At 40.9% G+C, this 16,886-nt stretch overlaps 2 protein-coding genes across 2 annotated transcripts; one reads left to right on the top strand and one right to left on the bottom strand.

The window, feature by feature from the left end:
• Positions 1-1,943: 1,943 nt before the first annotated feature.
• On the bottom strand, positions 1,944-6,954 carry pkmb (pyruvate kinase M1/2b). Its single transcript, XM_028408245.1, has 11 exons — positions 6,842-6,954; positions 6,150-6,329; positions 5,959-6,050; positions 4,942-5,073; positions 4,672-4,858; positions 4,324-4,594; positions 4,096-4,246; positions 3,860-4,012; positions 3,068-3,234; positions 2,475-2,656; positions 1,944-2,391 (listed from the first exon to the last, which is right to left on the bottom strand). The coding sequence occupies exons 2-11, from the start codon at positions 6,298-6,300 to the stop codon at positions 2,285-2,287; spliced, it is 1,593 nt and encodes a 530-aa protein (XP_028264046.1). The 5' UTR covers positions 6,301-6,329; positions 6,842-6,954; the 3' UTR covers positions 1,944-2,284.
• Positions 6,955-10,507: 3,553 nt separating this feature from the next.
• Positions 10,508-15,604, top strand: LOC114437835 (protein mono-ADP-ribosyltransferase PARP6-like). The gene is made up of 22 exons (XM_028408767.1): positions 10,508-10,549; positions 10,687-10,773; positions 11,073-11,167; positions 11,257-11,317; positions 11,749-11,839; positions 11,919-11,985; positions 12,074-12,223; positions 12,300-12,441; positions 12,517-12,648; positions 12,933-13,028; positions 13,113-13,205; positions 13,285-13,410; positions 13,492-13,557; positions 13,648-13,715; positions 13,810-13,858; positions 13,959-14,071; positions 14,159-14,231; positions 14,330-14,399; positions 14,480-14,559; positions 15,184-15,247; positions 15,335-15,419; positions 15,508-15,604. The coding sequence occupies exons 1-22, from the start codon at positions 10,508-10,510 to the stop codon at positions 15,602-15,604; spliced, it is 1,947 nt and encodes a 648-aa protein (XP_028264568.1).
• Positions 15,605-16,886: the final 1,282 nt, after the last annotated feature.

The following is a 16,886-nucleotide window of genomic DNA, read 5'->3' as shown; positions in this document are numbered from 1 at the left end:
CAAAAATTGCTGTCCTCTGTTTATATCCATTCCCACTGCTGAGTGTGGCATGAATGCAGGGTAACCCCCCCACCCCCACCCCACTTAGAGAGAGAGAGAGAGACAGACTGTGCACTTTGCTTGTTGACATCAACGTTGGATGATGGCAAGTCTTCCAAGTTAGCTTTTCAGCAATATTGCACACCCAAATGTGGGTCACACAAATCAGATGACGTAAAAACTCAAAGGTGATGAATGTAATGTGTGTCTGTCTGAGTGGGAGGATTCCGTTTGAATGTGTTTTTCTGTCAGAGCCACACAACGGATGCCAATGTTTGGCAAAAACTTTGGTACAGAACATCCACCTGAGCCGAGGTTTGTGTGCCACTAGCATAGTATGCAATAATCTGTGTTTTTTTTATGGATACACAAAGATACTGTGAATTGAAGCACTTGTATTGATGAGTGAAACTTCAGTCAGAACTCACTTAAATAAGGGAATACAAACAAAAGCAATTGTGGATAATCAAACATCCTGAAACCAGCGATGCACTAAGATTGATGTGAATGTTTCTTCTGCACCAGGCAAAGGGCTAAAAGCAGTTACTTGGACACAGGATTATTAAGACACCCTGGTGGGTCATATTGCTGCATATTTACCTCTTTCATTGTACAATATTTGATTGTAAAATTTGACATCTGTTGTTGAACAGTTGCTGCTTTGTGATGCTATGCTGAATCGACGTGTCACTGACTGCTTTTTAAAAACTCTCTTCTCAGTACGCTCACTCACACATTCAGATGATGCATCTTTGTGTGTCTGGGCCTTTCAGCAGTTGACAAACTGTGAGCAGTGTGCCGGTCAGCAGGTTGAGCCCATCGGAGGGTCCTGTCCTGTGGCTTTAGCTGCCTGGTGACTGAACCCGAGGCCTGCTGGGACTCTGAAACCTTCCAAGGTTCAGAGATGCTATCAGTCATGAGCCAGTCCCTGCCAATGCGCTCGATCAATCCCTTATTACTATTCTCCTCCGATGACCTGCCAGCAGCATCCGCTCAGTTTGAGGCTATTTTGAGCACATTCGACTAAAAGGTGTGCGTAGGAGACAAGGTGTCGGTCAATCATCTGTTTATATATTTATTTCATCACATTTTGCTGCCTTTTAAGCACCATATCTGATGATTTCATCACCTTTATGTTAGGCACATTTTATTTTAGCTATTGAATTCAAGGCAATAAAATAACATGTTCAATGCTGCTTGTCAGAGCTGTTGATTTCTATTCTGGAGAAAAGAATGGCATCAAGAAGAATCCGATAAAAACAATGGAAGACTTTTTGGAAGTTTAAGCCGGGTCATGCCAGATTTCCACCATTTAAAATAGCCAGGATTATAGAAGAAAGAGTCCATAGACTGATAACCGCCGGATTTGTGAGTAAAGTTCTTTTTTGGACTTGCAGCTCAATTTTTTTAGTTAATAATAACATTCACAGGTACGTCTGTCATTAACAGGCTTAACTTGAGCTCCTGTTGGCTGAAGCAGAGAGATTAGTCTGATTAAATGGTCATCTTTGGCTACTAGACAATGATATTATTAGATCTGATCTTCAGCTAAGATTTATGTCTTCTATCTGAACATTAAAATATGATACGGTTATCTCAAGATGACAGCATGACCAATGCTCTCAGCTGCTGTAGCTATGGGTTTATTTTCTCGGTATCTTTTTCAAAGGACTGTTTTTGCAACGATTTATTTATTTAACACCATAGCTTTTAGCTTTATTTAGCTGCTTACACTTGGCTTTGTTTTGCATTCATTACCCTTGAATTTGAGCAAGGACAATGCTGCTAATTTAACTTGCTAATTAATTTTTCCTCAGCCTAGTTTCATTAGTCAGTAAGGCAGTCAGGCTCATTTCTGCTTTGTTTTCACTTTTCTAAAACATTAGGACAAACTCTGACAGTGATTATGAAAGCGGTTGAACAAATAGTTTATTTGAATGGATGGAAATGTTGTTTCATTTGTGTATGAAACATAAGAGATAACAATGATGGTACATATTTGTAATTTTTCCTCCTGGACAAATGAACAAAACAAACAAGAAAATTACAAAGTATGTAACCTTGAATTTAGCATACGGTGTACATCACGGTCTGTGGCGGTGGGATGTAGACAACATCAAAAGTCTTTTTAAAGCATGGCCTGGTTTTGACTTTCTGTAGTGAAAACCCTCACAATTGAACATGAACATACAGCGAGGGCAGGGTACAGAAAAGGGGAGTGGTTCTTAATGTCCTTTGATGGAGCTTAAGGCACCAAAACAACCCTCATGGTGTTGGTGTAACCAGAGCCAGGGCGCCAGCCAGTCACGACAATGGCCACATCACCAGACTTGAAGAATTTGCGGTGCTTACCTGCAAACAGTGAAAATTAATTAACAATGATGCCACATTTTTTAGGAATTATTTCTAAACAAAACAACAAAAATAACACTTACCATATTCCAGGGCAAAGTTCACACGCATGTCGACGTCCTCAGCCCAGACATCATTGGCAGGCTTGGTGTAGAGCACGGGGTAGATGCCACGGTAGAGGTGAGCCTGGCGGGCGGTCATAGCACAGCGAGTCACAGCGATGATGGGGGCACGGGGCCTGTACCTGGACAGCATGTGAGCAGACCTGCAGACAACAAATACGAGTTATTACAAAGACAAAACTCTCACAGCAATGAGCTGAAAGAGGCTACATAGCTGCAGAATATTTTCATACACCAGTAGTCATGTGATCCAAAGTTAATGCACAAATAGTGTATCTAGTGAATTCTCTTTATGAAGAGATTATCTTTGTGAAATGAAGCCAGCTGGCTGTGGTATGTGGTCTGTATCATGTGCTGGGAGGATGAAAATGGAGAGGAATCAAGAGGGTGTTAAAATTAACTTGTAAAATGTCAGGGTTCAGCTCTCTAAAGGTCAAGTGGAGCACAGATTGTGTGTGCTGTGAAAGTTGGCATACTTCACACAGCTGGGTGGGGACCTGCATGAGGTGTTGATATTACAGTATGATTCAGCTTCACAGAAGAGATTTACTGACCTGCCAGACTTGGTGAGCACGATGATCGCACTGGCGCAGCACTTGAAGGAAGCTTCCACAGCACCAATGGCGACGGACTCTGTGGGGTCACGGGTCAGATGAGAGGTGCGGCGCAGCTCCTCGAACATCTGCCTGTGGAACATGGCGGCCTCGGCTTCACGGGCAATCTAAACAAAAGCAGATTACAGCGGTGTCAGGCTGTGTGAGGAGGAGGCAGAGTTCTTCATACCTGAAAGCACACTGAGACATGAAGCTAAACAACAGCTGCGGCTGTCGGTTGCTGCGGACATGCTAACTGAGTGATATGATCACACAGTTAAAGCAAAATGCAGAGGACAAGACGGGATGTCTGGCAGCAGATGGGTGGAGGAGGCAAGCAGTGCAAGAGGGATGCACAAAGCAAGCTGAACAAATACAAAACAAGCTATTAATAAAACCAGTGAAGTTAATGCACATCACCAAGTGAACAGATATTGCTGATGCACAGCAAAAACATGTATTATTTCTTATTTTTCACATGATTAAATGAGGCTGATATAGCAATTATTTTTCTGGGGTTAGTATTATTATTACTCCTGGGTGTAATTGTATTGTTTTCATAGAGGTACAGGACACTATTGCGTCAGGTTTCCAAACCCCATGCTGGGCCCCAGAATTGTGCAGCCCTGCTCTAGACCACTTAAATGCACCGCATGCTTCAACAAGTGATGAATCAAACACAGCAGGAAATATTCTCACATCAAACTGAATTAAAACATGCAATAAACACAATTTTAAAGATGTCTGTGTTACCCTGTGTTGTGTGCGCACTGCCTCCAGAGGGTAGTCGCCCTTAGCGGTCTCACCGCTCAGCATGATGCAGTCGTTGCCGTCCAGCACGGCGTTGGCGACGTCACTGGCCTCAGCACGAGTTGGACGGGGTTTCTTGGTCATACTCTCCAGCATCTGAATGAAAACAACAACAACACACAACGTCTTCCTGTGTCCAGACAAAAAGTGCTGATCTGTTGTGTCATGGTGTCTCAGACCTGTGTGGCACAGGTGATGGGCTTGCCGATCCTGTTGCACTTGCCAGTCATCATCTTCTGGGCGAGGAAGACCTTCTCTGTGGGGATTTCAATGCCCAGATCTCCACGGGCGACCATGATGCCGTCACTAGCTTCCAGGATCTCATCAAATCTAACAGAAAAAAAGAAGATGTTTAACAGTCATGCAGACTCAGATTCATGCAGTTGGGCTGCTGGACGTCGTCCCACCTGCGCACACCCTCATGGTTCTCCAGCTTGCTGATGATCTTGATGTCTTTGCCCTTCTCGCCCAGCGCCTTCCTGACAGCTTGGACGTCAGCGGCCTTACGGATGAAAGAGGCGAAGACCATGTCAACACCCTGCTCCACACCAAACTGCAGATCCTGCAGGTCCTTTTCAGACAGAGCAGGGAGGTCGACAGCAGCTCCGGGCAGGTTGACACCCTTCTTGCTGCCCAGCATGCCACCATTCTCAATCTCACACATAAGGTAGTCGTTGCCTTTGGAGACACAAATATTTTCACTATTAGACCTGAAACTAATGAACAAGAATGGCTGAATTTTTTTTTGTTCTTACCGACTTCCTTGACCTTCAGGGAAATCAGACCATCATCAACATAGACGTGGCTCCCGGACTGCACAACCTTGGTGATGTTCTTGTAGTCGAGCCACAGAACTTTCTCATCACACTTCTCCTTGTACTGGTCGTCGAGTGTGAGCTTGATGGTTTCACCCTTCTTCAGCTCGACCTCAGCGGTGGCGCTCTGACAATGCATTCAATTGTTATATTCATATAATTATTTGTTCTACATAAATCACATATAAGAGACATTTGACAGGAACTTACACCCTTTATCAGTCCAGTTCTGATTTCTGGTCCCTTGGTGTCCAGAGCGATAGCGATTGGTCTGTATTCAAGAGTTCCAGGACCAAAGCTTTCAGCTGCCTCACGGACATTCTTGATGGTCTCAGCATGGTACTGTAAAATAAACAAATGTCGTCATACTGGAAAACAGCTGCTTTATTGTCTCTTAAATTCTAAAAATGTCAACTGAACTCAGCACAACAACAGGTGGACAGTCTCTGTCTAAGTGACATAAGTGCTTACATTCACAACTGCAGCACATTTTCAGCATGACATTGTTCAGTATCACTGCACATAAATAGCTGTCAAACCTTTCCCATAATGTGTTGTGTGATGCATTATTTTTACTTTCCTTGCTCAGTTGCCTGCACGCAAGCTTAAAAAAAAAATGGAGACACTGTTCTCTGTTAATAATGCCGCCTCACTGTGGCTTCTCTACATGTCTTCCTCTCTTCCTCTTTAGCTGTGAGGGTCACTCCTATTTATAGCTGTACTGACAACTGACACGCCAATGAGACAGAGGTCTAATTTAGTTTTTTCCTTCACAAGACAAATCCTTTTTAATCACTTTGTTGTGGCATCCTGCAGTCGTGAAGCAAAACCGACACTTTTGTTATTATATATTACAGCACAGATGACAGTGATGCACCTTTAAGGCGAGCCCCTAACCTTGATGATCACTGTGGGTATTCATGCTGCTGCAGATGGTATGTTTGATGGCTCAGATGACAGTGAAAATGTAATAGAGGCATGACTTTTAAAGGTGATGGGTCACTTTTGAAACTGTATCATGGCCACCTGGCTTGTACTATACTGAAAAGCAACCTCATGGATCACGTTACAGGCTGTTTCTAGGCCACAAGGCTAACTGCTGCCACTGTAAAAGGAAAACTGCACAGTAACGGCTGTTGCATTGCTCTGTTCTGCCTTTAATAGCTGCTCTGACATGGATCAGACCTTCTAGGTTTCAGAATGCAAAGATATTTCTCCCCCCTTTACCTCATGCGTGCCATGAGAGAAGTTCATTCTTGCAATGTTCATCCCAGCCTTGATCATTTCCTTGGACATGTCCACAGATCGGGAGGCAGGACCTGCATCGGGACATGCAGAGACACAGGGTCAAACATCTGAATGGTTCAATGGATGATTCACATAAACAGTGGTGATTATTTAGTGGTGATGTGTCTGACCAATTGTGCAGATGATGCCAGTGTTGCGGGACACGGCAGGTTCAGAGTCGATGTCCAAGAGGCACATGTGCTCAATAAAGGTATCCGCCATGGCAGCATGCAGCTGCTGGGTGTGGATGATGGAGGAGCCCATATCCTTTGACTTTGACATGACTGGATCTGAGTCTGCAGGAAAAAGTCCTGCGCACACAGAAACAAGTCCATAACTGTGGTGTTTGTCCACACTTAACAACCAGTAAGTTAGAAAACAAGCACTGAGAACAGAAAACAGAATGATAATGAAGGTGCCATTTCTCTATGAATGACTGTATAGTTGTGCTGTGCAGTGTGTGAGCTGGCTAAACAGCCTCTGCATAAGGCTATGACAGTATGTCTGCCTGACTCCCATGTTCCAGCAGAGTTTATGTTCAGCTAAAGAGGAGCAACTCTCTAAAACTGATCCACACACATTCTTTAAAGCTGCAGTTTAATCGAAAATATATACTTAAATCTGTTTTACATCATTGTTAGCATAGTCAGCATATTTCTAAACGTGCTAAACAAGTCTATAATTGAACAGAAATAACAAATAAATCAAGAGTTGTGATATATCTAATGTTCCAGTGTGCATGCGCAAAATCTAAACTTTTCCTTTAGTTTAGTTTATATCTGATATTCTCCCATGTCCTCTCTGTCTGCGTGTCTTTACTCACCTTCTGGGGTGAACTTTGCAGGGACCAACGCGCCAACTAGTTCCGCTGGATCGACCACTTTTATTCCCCTAACCAGCCGGGACTACTTTCCTAAAGGAGCAAGAACACCAGCTGGCACGGGATAGGCTGAAACAGCGCGCGTATTTATATGAGTTTTTATGGAAGCAGTTTGTTATCGTTTTTTTTTTTTATTCCGTGTCAACAATTTAGTTTAAAGCGCAGATGGTTGTTTAATATTAAGTTAAAAAGAGAGTAAGTGCACGTTTTTGTTTGCCTGGCCAATCAGAGAGCGTTTGGACTTATTTAAATTGTGAGGGAAGATGATTGGTTCATTTGTATCAACATTAATACAGAATAAATTGAAAAATTTAAAGTAAAATATGTATGATTCTACATTCTTACTTCCTATATTTTATATTTATATATATATATATATATATATATATATATATATATATATATATATATATATATATATATATATATATATATATATATATATATTCCTTTTATATTCTTCTAATGGCATATTGAACAATTAAATATGTTCTTTAAAAACAAAAATGGCAATGGGCTACTGTGACCTCTGACCCCAGACCTTGTTTTCTGGCTTGAACACACTTTTTTACTTAAAGACTTTTCAAAATTCTGTTTTTAAATATCTCAGCTTTCTTCATTTGTTTGAAGAGAACATAATTTCAAGAACACAAACACACACACTGATCATTGACCTATTACTACATGTTACTATCCATTTTCAACAACCAGGTTTTTATAAACTCAGCAGGACGCCTTGCATTCCTGCAGCATATAACGTGACGGTCCGGATACATTCACCTGCTTCATATACTGTAATTAATTACAGGGCTAGGAAGTCCATGCTGTGAGGATTATGACAGCTGATAAGCAGCTTCAATTTCAAATTTAATAACAGCCTCCTGCACAAGTGCATTAGACCCAGTCAGTAACACATGATGCAGCTTCACCAAAATAGAGCCATCCTGCAGTTACAGTACATGCCCTATACACGAGCACGCCCACCATATATATATATATACACACATATATAGAGTGTCTAGCTGTCATTCTGCAGAGGTAAATTATGCTAAAGATATATATATATATTTGAGACCTGCTGGACTCCATGCATGAACATCATGCACATGCTGTACCATGACATAAAATCAGATCTGCCGTGTTGCCTGCTGTGTTTAACATATATGTGCTTTCTGCTCATCCACTATGCTGTCATTTAATACAGTCAAATGTGCAGCCTCAGCAATGTTCAGTAATACAATCATTTATATCCAGTGATAGGAGGTTATTTTATGACTTTCTTTAATGTGTTGCTGTAAAAAAGTATCTGTTATAAACAGATTAAATGAAAAGACTCTGGCTGTACTGGTCTACTGTAATTATTTTAGGACAATCTTCTTCTAAAGCAAATGTGACATCCATAAATGTTTATGACCTTCAAAGCTCTTTTAAGAGGTATAAACCAACTGTATACTTTCTCTGTATCCTCCATGACTACTGAATACAGTGTGTGAATGCCATAAGACAGAGAAATCTGATTCCTGACTGTCACTGACACTGCCTGTCTTAAGACTAATTTACAACCCATAGCTGGCGTGAAGCAGGCACAGCCGCTGCAGAGAAATGTGTGCAGTACTGATTCTTACTGTAAGGAGGGATTAAATGCTAAAATAATTCTTTTTTTTTTAAGATTGCACTCTGTTGATTTGATCTATTTATCTGTGTATTAGTGTCAAACCTGCTCTGCCTCTGCAAAGCAACAGCAGACTCAGCAAAGTCTTAGCATGCTCAGACTGTCAGAAGGCCTTTAAAGTTGAGCTGTTGATGCACAATGTTCTCCCACACTGCACTGCATTAGACAAATGCTGTTAACAGCAGCTGTAAATAAATAAATAAATAAATAAATAGATAAATAAAAAACATCTGCAGTGACAATTTAAAGCTGCATTTAGAGTTTCTGCACATGATGAGCAGTAGAGTACAGAGCTGCCTGTAGGTCTCCTTCTGCCTCTCTTTTCTTCTCAGAGGCTCATCTGCAGCTCTCCCTTGTGGACACCCAGCTGAATTGTCTCTGACTTCCTTTTCTTCCACTCATGGACCGAGTGCAGAACCAACCATATCTATCTATCTATCTATCTATCTATCTATCTATCTATCTATCTATCTATCTATCTATCTATCTATCTATCTATCTATCTATCTATCTATCTATCTATCTATCTATCTATCTATCTATCTATCTATCTATCTATCTATCTATCTATCTATCTTGTCAGTCTGACAGATGAAACACCTGAAAGTTATGATATAACAGTTGATGTATAAATTATGTAGGGGTGGATACAACAACACAATATGATGAATAACCCTGCTGCACACAATGCCCAGTGTTATTCCAACACTTTTGTCTGAGGCGTGCTGACTCATCTTAGCAGGAGTTTCAGTGGCTTTGATTGTGCACACAGTACCTTATAAATGGCAATATAAAGTAGAGGGATTCATGATGCTGTGCCCGTCTCCTACAAAGACACTAACACCCACTCATGTCTAAGTGGATTACCCCGAGGGAAGCACTTGTTAAGAGAAGACCTGCACAGATGTATGTAGTCCTAGAAGTGTCTAATCTGGCCAGACTGAAGAGCAGCAGGCGACTGCTAAACAAGGGTAACTGCTGATTAAGGTCAGGCTGTGACACCGCAGACAGACAGGAAGACTAATAAATGCCAAACATCACCCGGGAACTTTGTCCTCATCAGGATCTTAAAGCTGATTCATACGTCTGACTTTTCCAGAGTCTGGAGGATGTGTGTGTGTGTGTGTGTTTTAACCTCTCCTCTCTTGCTAAAGATAATACATGAGCAGTGCATGTGGATGACATTGGTGTCATGCACACTCTAGGTCGCCTGCTCCGTCTCTCCCCTCTCTGGATCTGGTTCAGCTGATCAAGTTGTCCGTGTCTGTATCCAGTCATGTGACCCAGAAGTCAAGCTGAACATGTGTGACTTCCTGCTGTTCAAAACAGAGAGGGAGAGGACAAACCCAGACAGCTAGCCGATCCACGAAGAGGAATACTCGTTCAGGAGATTTTGATCTGTGTGTTCACTTGAAAGATGCAGAAAGAGGGGTAAGAGCTTCATTATCTGTGATGTATTTGCACATACTGCTGAGATGATATATTGTGAATATTTAAAAAAAAAACACTGACTAACATTCTGCTGTAGCTGAACTAATTAAATGGTGTATGTTTTTCCCCGCATAGTGTTTCAGTCACAGTGGAATGAGCACATTGTTGATTGCTGCTGAAGAGGATCCAAAATTCTCAACACATGGTGAGTCTATGAGCCTCAAGCATCCAAACTTTTATGTAAAATTCCCCGTATCACCAAGACGACTTTCTTCAAAGGGATGCATGCTGGGTAAACAGGATGGACAGTTTACAAACCAAACATTAATGCTTTTCCTCATAAATGAGCTAGTGTTACATCCAATGCTAATTGGCCAATTCACACATAAGACACACTGTATCTCACAGTAAATCTGATATGAGTGGGGACATTAGCACTCTGTTAGCAAAGCAAATGTGACCACAGAAGTGGCGTATGGTTACAGCACCCAGGACTATGGTGAAGCATGTGTGGTCAGAGAAAATTCCTGGACAATAATCGACTTTTGGTACAGACAACAACATTGCATTCATCAGTGTTTGCATCAATTCTCGCACTGTTAAAGCAAATATAAAAATATCAACACATAAAGAAAATGAACTGCGTAAAACTTCTTTTGATATGTCTTTCCCTTTAACTCAACAGGAGACTTGGACAGGAGAGTGGCAGCCGTGGACAGAGAGTTACAATGATGAGGACAGCGATGAGGACGAAATCATGGGTGGAAGCCAAGTAACTATTAATTTTATTGTTTAAGATGATAATAAAAGTAAGACTGAGTATAATAAGACCAGGATTAACAATAATTAGGGTGCAAAATATGTATTAAGAGATCACTGTTAAATAAGGATGATAACAAATATTGCTATCAATCTATCTATTAAATCATAAAACCTTGTTATAATGTAAATGAAACCGTTCGTCTCAGTCAGTGTAGTAGTAAACATGCAAGCGTTTAATCCTTCGACCCCCTGTGGTGCTCCTGAGCTGTTTGGACCAGAAGGTAAGTGTATTAGTGTGTGTCTTGGCAGGAGAGCTGTGCCAGTGACCTGTATCACCACCCTCAGCTGGATGCAGACATCGAAGCAGTCCGGACTTTGTATTCAGACACTGCAGTCTCTGTCAGGTGAATGTCTGAACATCTGGTATTACCATGAATGGATCTCTGCTGTGGTTCTGTTGGGTTTATTTCTCCCTTCCTTCCTTTTTTATCAGGGAGTATGAGTCCATTGATAGTGTGGATGTGGACTTGAACATTAATGCCAGCTTTTTGGATGTAAGTTACACTTATTTGTTAAGGAGTTTGTTTGTAGAGTTTATTTCAAATGTCTTGTGTAACAGATGAGTGAAAACTGTATTTAACTTCCACATTATCAGTCTGATTTATAGCAGAATTGTTACATTTATTTCATATAAACCTATGAGTATATCATATTTTAGTGCAGTCCACATGAGGCAACTCTAAAAGTTGAACTTTTGCATGCAAAGACACCTCTGGTGTGCATTTAGAACCTTAGCTCAGCTTCAGCATACATCATCTCACCTCGATTAGTTCTTCAGGAATGGCAGACCGGAGAATGCCAGGATCAGAACAAAAATGATGTGATGATAATGAGTCATGCAGTTACTTAAGAAAATAATGCTTACCCTTTGCCAGAATGTTGTGCATCATCTGATGGACCTGTTAATGTCATCTAATGTTTACAGGTAGAAGCAGCTAAAGCCTGGAAGGTTGATCTGTTGGAGCCCATCGTCATCCGCCTACATTTTTCTCAGTCTCAGTACCTGGACGGACCTGGTGAGCACCACCAACACTTCTGCCAACACAGGTCAATGTGAATCAATAACACTTCATTAATACATGTTTCTCACTGTAGCGCCTTCAGTTGAGGTCTTTCAGACATCCAATAATGATCACTTCAGTCTAGGGAAACAACTGCAGAAGTGAGTGTTCTTACTTACTAACTGGTATGGCTCTGATAAGCTCCTTCCACCGGATTCACTGTCCCTCTGCTGATCATTCTGTCCCCAGTATCCTCACTATCTTCATATCTCAGGAGTGGAAACTCCTGACGAATGAGAGCATTGTGGTCCAACAAAGGAGCAGACACAATAAGTTCAGGCCAAGTGGAACCATCAAGAAGTTTCGTGCAAGACTCAGCATTTGGCTACCACTATCAAAGTAAGAGTAACGCAGCTGTTTTACTGATCAGGGCTAAGTTCTTGGATCCACGTTGACATCTCATCTATGTGAGCAGGCCTAATGAGCTCCATGAATCAGCTGTGAGGGGTCGAATCATTTTACCAGCGATGAAACTCAACCCTTTCATAAACTCAGCAACCTCCTACACCATCAAAAACCCAGCCGGAGAGCTTTTCACCTACACGCCCAGCGGAAAGGTGAGAACACAGATCTAGGTGTTACTTACTGCAGAGTTTACAACATGTTTTTCACCGTCTTTTCTTCAACTACAGAGAGTGATGGTCTCTGCTGTCAAATCATCAGCACAGCTCAGCACCAAACAGCTGATTGAGCTGCTCTTCACTTCCCAGGCCATCGGACACTGTAAGACCACACCAGGTCTGCAGCATGGATTTCTGGTGCAGGTACAGCCAAAATAAATGATAAATGGACCTATTTATAGTCTAATAGTGAAGGCAAGCTGTACTTTTCTCTTTTTTTTGACTGATACCGAAGACTGAAATAATTTGGAGCTCTTCCTAATCATCCAGTGATTTTGAGAAGAGTTATCGTGTTAGTCTCGGTGGACCTATGGTCGGCCTGTTTTTGGTCGACCTTTATTTGAAATGTTTAGTAAAATAGTTTTATGTATTTGCACATTTTAGCACAGAATGGACATTTCATGATGTGTTGTCCATTGTTTACACAGATAATGAGGTATACTGAGCAGAGAATCCCAACACTGAACGAGTACTGTGTTGTTTGTGATGAACGGCATGTGTTTCAAAATGGCCCCATGCTCAAGGTACAACCTCGTAAAAAGAACATTTAACCAGCACTGTTACTACTGAATATTCTGAGTGTGACATTGTGCTTTGTGTATTTGTAGCCAGCAGTGTGCACCCGGGAGCTGTGTGTGTTCTCCTTTTATACTTTGGGGGTCATGTCTGGAGCTACAGAAGAGGTCGCCACTGGTGCAGAGGTTGGTAACACTTACACCAGCTATGAGTGGTCACACTGAGGAAGAGTTAAGTATTCCTGTAAACTCTGTGCTCTCGCAGGTGATCGACTTGTTGGTAGCCATGTGCAGAGCTGCCCTTCAGTCTTCACGCAAGAGCATCATATTTGAACCGTACCCTTCAGTTGTTGATCCATGCAACCCCAAAACCCTGGCCTTTAGTCCCAAGGTATCAGCTGAACCACCATCATCACTGACCTGATTTGCAATGCATTCAATGTGTTAATAAAATAATTGTTTGTTGTGACAGAGAAAGAGTTACGACAGGCTGCAGAGAGCTCTGGACAATGTGTTATTAATCAGGAGGATGGCTCAGGTGACGCATCCTAAAACAAATGCTTCAAGTTTTATATCAGTCTTTTGTCTCCACAGTTCCATGAATTGTTTTTTTTTTTATCACATACAGGGTCCATATTCTGAGATAAAGAAGCAGATGGACAAGATAGACCCACTTGCTCATCCTTTACTCCAGTGGTAAGACACTCATACATTATAAACATCAAATGTTATTAATATCTAAGTATATTTAGAAGCATGTCCATGTGTGTTTTTGTATTTTTGACCATAGGATTTTAGCAAGTAACAGATCACACATTGTCAAGCTTCCACTGAAAAAGGTAGGCTGCTGCCGTTTGAGTTTCATGTCTTAACATTTAAAATTAGCAGCCAAAATTGTACATTGTAATTTATACATTTTGTTCTGTTGTTGCACACCAGCAACTGGAGTTTATGCACACCCCTCATCAGTTCTTGTTAATCAGCAGCCCTCCATCCAAAGAGGCTCGTTTTCAAACGGCCAAAAAACTCTACGGCAGCACATTTGCTTTCCAGTGAGTAACATCAAAGCTTGATGTGATGTGAAACATGATCCCGGCGTGGAAGCTTAGATTTTATTCTGCGTCTGCTTTTTTTTTCAGTGGTTCCCATATTGAAAACTGGCACTCCATTTTGAGAAATGGTCTGGTTAATGCCTCTTATACAAAATTACAGGTATATAACCACATTACACAAAAATGATGACAAGTCAATATATCATACATTCAGACCACTTCAGGTGCTACAGTCTTTTTTCCTATTTTCCATTCAAGCTACATGGAGCTGCATATGGGAAAGGCATCTACTTGAGCCCTATATCCAGTATATCTTTCGGATATTCTGGTAAGAATATACACATTTTAATATCTGCTTGTATGTATAAATATTCATGCATTATTGATTCTACTTTCTTTTATGTTCAGAGATGGGTAAAGGTCTGCACCAAATACCAAGCAAAGAAGAGCTGATAGAGAAATACAACCGAATAAACCTTATCAAACAGGTGACTTATCAAACTTCTGCATGCAGTCATGTTTAAAGGCCAGCGCCACCTGCTATTTGTCTTTTTGGCGATTTCTTGCTGCTCTGGAGCATTCAGCTGTGTGTTAACATAATGCCACGTGGGAAAGACATAAGCAATGGTGTTAGAGAAGCAACTGCTAATGCATCAGTTTAGAAATAGTAAGCATGAAAAGGATCCAAGGTACAGCAGCATATGACCTATTCAAAGTCCAGACCTCAACCCAATTGAAATGCAGTGGTGGGACCTTAAACTGGCTGAACAAAATCCCAAAACAGACCTCAATGAACTGAAGTGATGCTGTGGAGAAGAATGGACTCAAATTCTTTTACAGCGATGTGAGAGGCTGATGAGCTCATACAGGAAACCCTTACTTAAATTTAATGTTGCTAAAGATGGATGTGCAAACTGCTGTATTATGGGGGGTACTTAGTATTGGCCACGTTTTTTTTTAGTTTTAGGATGCTAAACAAACAATAGCACATTGAAAAGGGCCAAACACTAAGACCCACCATGTTTTTACACACACACATACATCCTTACATCCTTAACATCCTTATCTCTTATTTTGTCATCTCATTCTGTATCTCTCCTTGTCCTATATAGGAGCAGCCGGGGGAAAACAGATTTCTGCAAAGCAGTAACCTGAACTGTATTGCACTCTGTGAAGGTAAATAACAGGTCACTTAGTTTAAGGATCTAAGCTGTAATGTTTGTGACTAATTTCAATGTAAAAGTTGTCTTGATGCTTTTACAGTGATAACCTCTAAAGACCTTCAAAAGCATGGCAACATTTGGGTGTGTCCTGTACCTGACCATGTGTGCACACGGTTTCTCTTTGTGTGAGTAAAACCCCCCTGTGCTCTGCCTCTCAGTGAAATCAGACCATATTTCATGTTTCTTATAACAGTCTATCTTTATCTCTCACAGGTATGAAAATGGTCAGGTGGGAGACGTCCACATCAACACTCAGGAAGCCAGAATCCAGAGGGAAATTTTACAAGTAATTGCTTCAAAGCCATGCTGAGAAGATCAACACACAAATCCCCAATCTATACACTTTATATCACTTATATCCATACATGTTTTGTAATTTTATTTAACAAATACCACCGACTAAAAATAGCTTGTTGTTTTTATTCATGGTGATGAAGATTTTTTTTTTTTAATTTTTAAAAATCCAAATACCAGCTTCTCTTTGAGTGTCATGCCAACTCAAAGGAAGGTTTATATGTGCCTTATATCCAGTGTCACAATAATCCTAAGCCTGTATTGTAAACATTTAATATCTATACATTTGTAAATACATTTTTACAATATTTATTGCTTTGTTTTCTTTTGACCTGTTGACAGATTCCCTTCTTTATATTTTCTGCAATGTGCAAGTTCTTCCACAAGATGGCGCTGTTACCAATGACACTGAGGGTATTTTTTATTAGACAGGGTCCCAATAAAAACCTATTAATGTCAAGTTAAACTAGCTCCAAATGTAGCAGCCATGACATTAACATGCTGTTCTCACACTATGCCATATGTAATAATACATCAGAGGGAGCCTGCACTTTTACTTTAACACTTTGCTGCTGATTCTTGTGAAATGTACTAACATTTTAATTTTAAATTAAATCTAGATAATTCTCCAACAATCACAGATGAAATATTTTAGACAACGACTGATGTTCAAGTTAATATTATGAGCATTCAGCTGACATGAGCCTATGTGAGGAAACATAGCAGATAACAAAAAATCATTATTTACAGGAAAAATAATCACCTTTAAAGAAGATTTAAGAGTTCTGGCAGCATAATGAATGTTAAACTAATATGTGATTGTGTTCTCATCACCACTGAGAGCCACATGTTTGTGCTCATTGCTCAGTGGATAGCACAGGGTGCAAACAATCCTGTGAGGCAGAAATGCTCCTTTGTAACAGTATGCTGGTTCCATATGAGTCCTGCAGCTGCCTCCTGACCTTAGAGAGCAACAATAAACACCTCTGTTTCCATCTGCATTGTTTTTACAGGTTTGGTTAAAAAAGTAGCAGCTCCAAGGTCGAGCCATTGTCCTCATTTATTTAAAAAAAAAAAAGCACAACTTCTGCCGTGAGCCCTTTCTGGGTCAGCCAGCAGGCGACGGGCTGAAGGGAGGAGAACTGTGGAGATGCTGTCAAAGCCTAAAGGAAGACATTTCTCTGACACCATATGGCTCAGTGATGATAATGCAGGGGGGGGGGGGGGGGCATTGTGTCCTGAAAACCACAATATACTGTGTTCGCATAATGTTTTTCTTGCATCTTCATCCCATTGAG

This window comes from Parambassis ranga, chromosome 6 (genome assembly GCF_900634625.1).
Source record: "Parambassis ranga chromosome 6, fParRan2.1, whole genome shotgun sequence".
NCBI lineage: Eukaryota > Metazoa > Chordata > Actinopteri > Ambassidae > Parambassis > Parambassis ranga.
The sequence above is the reverse complement of the archived record's forward strand: the minus strand, read 5'-3'. Positions and strand labels throughout refer to the sequence as shown.